Source organism: Dichomitus squalens, assembly GCF_000275845.1.
Source record: "Dichomitus squalens LYAD-421 SS1 unplaced genomic scaffold DICSQscaffold_32, whole genome shotgun sequence".
Lineage (NCBI taxonomy): Eukaryota > Fungi > Basidiomycota > Agaricomycetes > Polyporales > Polyporaceae > Dichomitus > Dichomitus squalens.
In genome coordinates this window covers 159696-164851 of record NW_006766914.1, presented here as the reverse complement: position 1 = coordinate 164851, position 5156 = coordinate 159696, and the positions used below count along the sequence as shown (strand labels likewise).

Genomic DNA, 5156 nt, shown 5'->3' with positions numbered 1-5156 from the left:
TCCAACCCCACCATCAGGGCCTCAGCAACATCCACCTGCCACTCATGTGGCGCCTTCCCTCCCATTCTGTCGCGAAAGGTGTTTTCGAGCGCCTGGCGGGTCGCATGCGAGTCGTACCGCCGTGAGGCTTTTGCGGCTTGTCGCGCGGCTTGCAGGATTGCATACGAGTGGGCGTGGTCTTCTTCATGATGGGAGAGGAACTCAGGAGTTGAGATAGCCATGTAGTGTATTTAAGAGCAGCCAGGTATGATGGATTATGGGGGCATTGTGGCTAATACAGGAGGTGTAGCACAGGGTGAACATTGACAGCGGGCTGCCACATCGGGCACCAAGGGCGCACTCCGACTTTTTCGGACTGCCCCGACTGGGCGTCGGGATGTGACGCATGTCACCGATGGGGGAGTAACGGGGGTGATGCCACCAGACGTTCGAGTGTCCGGATACCTCCGATTTTTCGTATCCGCTTCACACTCCGAACGTCTGGTCACGAGACTACATCAGCTGTAATCACCACGTCCAACGACCGTCTTGTTCAATCTCACGCTTCAGACAATAACGCAGCTTCAGGACACATAGCTGCGAAGAGACCTAGACACCATGGCCGGCAGCGATACCTTCAGCAAGTACAAGGCCCTCGTCTTCGACTGTTACGGCACCTTGATCGTACGTAGCCCCAATGCAATAACTTGAAGAGCGTTCATTCACCGCCTACCATCTGGATGTCGTCTTCCTACCGTTGTGCGGTTCCACAACACCCGAATCACGGCATACGCACCATCACACACCGTCGCGACTGGGTCTGCACTGGCGCACGCATCCGCATCCCCATGGCCAACGCAACAGGACTGGGAGACGGGTATCTACAACGGCCTCAGGCCGCTCTTCGAAAAGAGCGGCAAGCCCGCCGACCGCCGCAGCATCATCCTCGCCTTCTCGTCCGTTGAGAGCGATCTCCAAGCGCGACACCCCACGATGCTCTACTCTGACCTCCTCGCCAACGTCTACGCCACGCTCGACGCGCGCCTGCACGACCAGGAGCCCGAGACGCAGGCTGCCGGGCCCGAGCACGCGACCGTCCTCTCCTCCGCGCACCGCGCGACGGGGACGACGCCTGTCGCGACGGCGTCGGTCGGCACGTCCTCGACTGCAGCGCAGGGAGGAACGACGGGCGCGGCCGAGGCGTTCGCGCGGAGCGTCGAGACGTGGCCGCCGTTCCCGGACACGGTCGCCGCGCTCGCGGCGCTGTCCAAGCGCTTCAGGCTCGTCATCCTCTCGAACATCGACCGCGCCACGATCGCGAAGACGCGCGCGCTGCTCGAGGGCCCCGGGGGGTTCGCGTTCGACGCGGTCATCACCGCCGAGGAGGTCGGGGCGTACAAGCCTGCCCCGGAGATGCTCGATGCCGCGCTGGCGAGGCTGCAGAAGGAGTTTGGGATCGAGCAGGACGAGGTGCTCATGACGGCCCAGAGCGTGTTCCATGATATCGTGCCGGCGAAGGGGAGAGGCTTGGCGACGGCGTGGATCAACAGAGAGGGGGCACACACCAGGATGGAGGGCGTGGAGGGCGACGAGGCGACGTTCGTGTTCCCGACGTTGGGTGCGATGGCGGAGGCGGTGGAGAAGGCGAGTGCATAGCGTCTCGAGGGATAACGCAAGCCTCTACTGTTGTAAACGAATAGTACACTAGTGGCTGAACAATGTGCACTATCTGGAAAATCATGAGTAAGGCACGATGCTAACGAGAAGGCCTGCTTTCTTCCAGCTGGGTTGGTACTTACTTACTTGGTGGCCTGCAGCAGCATCCTAATAGTGCACAAGAGAGCAGTACCGCATCAGTCCGGAACGCCGGGAACCCCTTCCCGCTGGGCCAACTCCCTTCCCCAGCCAGCCCTAAACTACGCATGGCCCGTGCGCCCTCCCCTCCTATATGAACCCCCCTCAGACGTTTTAACAACTCATACTTACCTTGATGGCACGCGCCCCTTCACATACCAGGGTTCGTGGGCCGTGGGGGCTTCCCATAGCACGGCGACCTTGTCCTCAGGGGGACCTCGCGGTTTGTATGGGCTTCGGCTCATGCACCGTCTCAATATTTCCCTGTCCTGCTTCGGCCCTCGGGCTGGGCAGGCCATTACTTTTTGTCATTACGCTGTTTTAACCCTAACCTTAGTATGATTCCAAACGCCAAAATCCTACTGTCGCGTGTATATACACAGTTACCCTAAAGTGCATATGATCCTATGGTGGGCGGACAGGACCTTGCGTTACAGCCAGGACTCATTGCGGATATCGAATATCACCCATCCATGTTGCACAGCGAAAGGTATGATACAAACAACATCTCCTACTATGCAGAGTACTCGAGCTTGGCTGCGGAGAAGGCTTGTTAGCGGCTTGAGTGGGACATCATGCCCAATGGACCTACTCTCATGCTTCTTAGCCTCGCCCACTTTCCGTGCAGCCTTCGTGAGATCCTCCTGGATTATGTATTCACTGCATCAAAAGCCGTCAGCATTCCAAACGCAGGCGACCCATCAACCATGAGGCTTACCGGTCATCGCGGATAGCGAACATGCCAGCCTCGGTCACGACATTGCGAAGATCAGCGCCGTTGAAGCCGTCCGACAGCTTGACGATCGCCTCGTAGTCGATCTCCCCGCTCTTGTTCACCGGCTGCGAGTGAATCTTCAAAATCTCAAGCCGCGCCTGCTCGTTCGGGAGCGGGATCTCGATCTTCCTGTCCAGACGACCCGGGCGGAGGAGCGCAGGGTCGAGCGTGTCCGGCCGGTTCGTCGCCATGATGAGCTTTGTCCGCCCCAGCGAGTCGAAGCCGTCCATCTGGTTCAGCAGCTACGTCCGTGCCCCGCACGCACCGTCAGCGTCGCCCGCGCACATCGTCATCCAAGACGACAGGAATGGGCACGTACCTCCATGAGCGTCCGCTGGATCTCGCGGTCCGCACTCGTCCCCTCCGAGAAGCGCCGCCCGCCGATGGCGTCGATCTCGTCCATGAAGATGACGCACGGCTCGTGCTCGCGCGCGTACCCGAACATCTCGCGCACGACGCGCGCCGACTCGCCGATGTACTTGTCGACGATCGCGCTCGAGACGACCTTGAGGAAGTTCGTGTTGAGCGTCGCGGCGACCGCGCGCGCGAGCAGCGTCTTGCCCGTACCCGGGGGACCGTAGAGGAGCACGCCTTTGGGGGGTTTGATGCCCACGCGAACGAAGAGCTCGGGGTTGAGGAGGGGGAGCTCGATGACCTGCGAAAGAGCATGGCCAAGAGGAACGGGATGCGCTTCGTGAGCGGAGGAATGGGAGTTGACGAGAGGAACGTACCTCGCGCAACTCGCGGACCTGCTCTCCGAGACCACCGATACCTGCGAAAGTCGCTCCTCCTGGGTCCTCTAGACTCATCTTGTACACAAGTGGGTCGACTTCCCGTGGGAGGATGCGCATGATGGTCAGGGTGGTCATGTCGAGGCTGACGCGTGTGCCCATCTTGAGCTTCGCGACCGGGAGAGTGGGACGGTAGGAGACGACGTAGCGGGGACCTGACGAGGCCTTCACGATGACTACATATCGCGTTGAACACGCTCAGCTCGTCAAGCAAAATGGTGGAAGGCAATGTACGCACATCGCTCGTCGTCCAACTGCTTCATGACCTCCCCGATGATCTGGCCTACGGATTGTACGGCCTTGATGTCGTCCTCGGTCTTCTCAAAGTCCCTTTCGAGGTCCTTCAACGAGAAACGAACTGATTACGTTCGTCAGCACGTTGCATTAATCAGCATTATGGAGCTACAATCGGCATACGATTCTTTAGGTGCTGGCTGCTGTTCTCATGTTGCCGCATTTTCTACGGTGTCCGTCAGTTCCTGTGACCGCGCTTGGACGGATCGAGAGTCGCTACGCACGTCGCGATATCCTTTCAGGGCTTCTTTCCTCCTATTATCCGTTGTGTGTGCAGACGTCGACGCTTGTGTTGAGCTCATGGTGGCGGGAGTGTTTGAATGCGTCGGAAACTGTGTCCACAAGCGACCTCGAGTAGGCGCGTCCGACGCGTAAGCTCGCACTTGCGTGACGCGTCGGATCTGACCTGCTTGCACAATACAATTATAGCCATTTTCAATGGGTGTGTGCGGCCTGGTGGTCTAGTAGTATGATTCCTTCTTAGGGCTTTTTGGCATTTGGAGGAGGTCCCGGGTTCAATTCCCGGCCAGGCCCTAGTGGTCAAGGGGTGAAAACTTTCAGTTGGGGCCCTCCTGGGCTAGGAGGCCAGAGCTCCGGTAGGCCCCGGTTCTTCGAGTCCTCCATGCGCGATCCGAGCGTCGACAGAACACCATGGCACTTGAAGCGCCAGATTATAGAGGTTGGGGAACACGGAGAGGATGAGCACATTACCGCCACATTCCCAGCGTGTTCCCACCACATTCCGCAGGTTTAGAGGATGTCATGGTATTAACTGCCTTCCCCTCACATTCCGACCATGTTCCCCACATATTACTTAGACATTCCGCACTCTGCGTAACATGGGATCAAATGGGATATACAATTTTGTATCTTATTATTCATATCCATTTTTGGTGCCCAGCTTGGCGCCTAGTATTCGTCCCGATATTGGCAGCCAGATTGAATTAGATCGAAATGAATATATATACAAATGGCGACTCTCCTACGCTACATCCGGACTTCTCTATATATCATACAGACCGGCCCAATCAACCCTGACCCAATCACATCATACCCGTAGCCGCCAGCACAGCGATGCTGGCTTACAATTGGACATCAGACACAGCTGAGATGGCACGCGCAATACATGCATATATGCACTCACCATGTCGATATTTGAGTTCTGCTTAGAAAGGATTAGCAGTACACTGTAGCGTTGAAACTGGGTACTCACAGTCTTAATCAAGGACAATCGATAAACGCGGGACAACCTACTAGATGCGGCAGCCATCAGACTTTGGGACTTCACACGCAACACTAGAGACGTACTATTGCCCTGATCAGCAGATGTATTTATGAGAGAACACCTGCATGTTAACACATCAGCTGCCATCCGAGAGTCAATGGTCAGGACGTACCAAGGGGAAGATAGGCATACGAAGGGAATGCAAGAAGTACGAAGTCAAGATGTGGACGCGATGGCA

At 57.3% G+C, this 5156-nt stretch overlaps 3 protein-coding genes and 1 non-coding gene across 4 annotated transcripts; 3 read left to right on the top strand and 1 right to left on the bottom strand.

The window, feature by feature from the left end:
• Window positions 1-583: 583 nt before the first annotated feature.
• On the top strand, window positions 584-1718 carry DICSQDRAFT_109302 (HAD-like protein). The gene is made up of 2 exons (XM_007368132.1): window positions 584-663; window positions 844-1718. The coding sequence occupies exons 1-2, from the start codon at window positions 598-600 to the stop codon at window positions 1633-1635; spliced, it is 858 nt and encodes a 285-aa protein (XP_007368194.1). The 5' UTR covers window positions 584-597; the 3' UTR covers window positions 1636-1718.
• A 232-nt stretch (window positions 1719-1950) lies between these two features.
• DICSQDRAFT_65846 (uncharacterized protein) lies at window positions 1951-2175 on the top strand (the record flags this gene model as incomplete). Its single annotated transcript, XM_007368131.1, has 1 exon — window positions 1951-2175. A coding segment is annotated over one exon (225 nt), but the record flags the coding sequence as incomplete, so codon positions are not given.
• A 107-nt stretch (window positions 2176-2282) lies between these two features.
• On the bottom strand, window positions 2283-4001 carry DICSQDRAFT_89782 (26S proteasome subunit P45). The gene is made up of 8 exons (XM_007368130.1): window positions 3918-4001; window positions 3817-3859; window positions 3638-3757; window positions 3340-3575; window positions 2928-3263; window positions 2552-2850; window positions 2426-2493; window positions 2283-2370 (listed from the first exon to the last, which is right to left on the bottom strand). The coding sequence occupies exons 1-8, from the start codon at window positions 3993-3995 to the stop codon at window positions 2348-2350; spliced, it is 1203 nt and encodes a 400-aa protein (XP_007368192.1). The 5' UTR covers window positions 3996-4001; the 3' UTR covers window positions 2283-2347.
• Window positions 4002-4143: 142 nt separating this feature from the next.
• Window positions 4144-4227, top strand: DICSQDRAFT_t141. The gene has a single exon. It is a non-coding gene; the product is annotated as a tRNA-Pro (tRNA).
• The last annotated feature ends 929 nt before the right edge of the window (window positions 4228-5156 follow it).

Excerpts from the sequence above, each read along its gene's own strand:
- DICSQDRAFT_109302 (XM_007368132.1), top strand. The coding sequence starts at position 598 with ATGGCCGGCAGCGATACCTTCAGCAAGTACAAGGCCCTCGTCTTCGAC. Across the intron at positions 664-843 it reads ACTGTTACGGCACCTTGATC|GACTGGGAGACGGGTATCTA; the intron begins GTACGTAGCCCC and ends CCAACGCAACAG.
- DICSQDRAFT_89782 (XM_007368130.1), bottom strand. The coding sequence starts at position 3,995 with ATGAGCTCAACACAAGCGTCGACGTCTGCACACACAACGGATAATAGG. Across the intron at positions 3,758-3,816 it reads CAGCCAGCACCTAAAGAATC|TTCGTTTCTCGTTGAAGGAC; the intron begins GTATGCCGATTG and ends GAACGTAATCAG. Across the intron at positions 3,576-3,637 it reads GCAGTTGGACGACGAGCGAT|TCATCGTGAAGGCCTCGTCA; the intron begins GTGCGTACATTG and ends CGCGATATGTAG.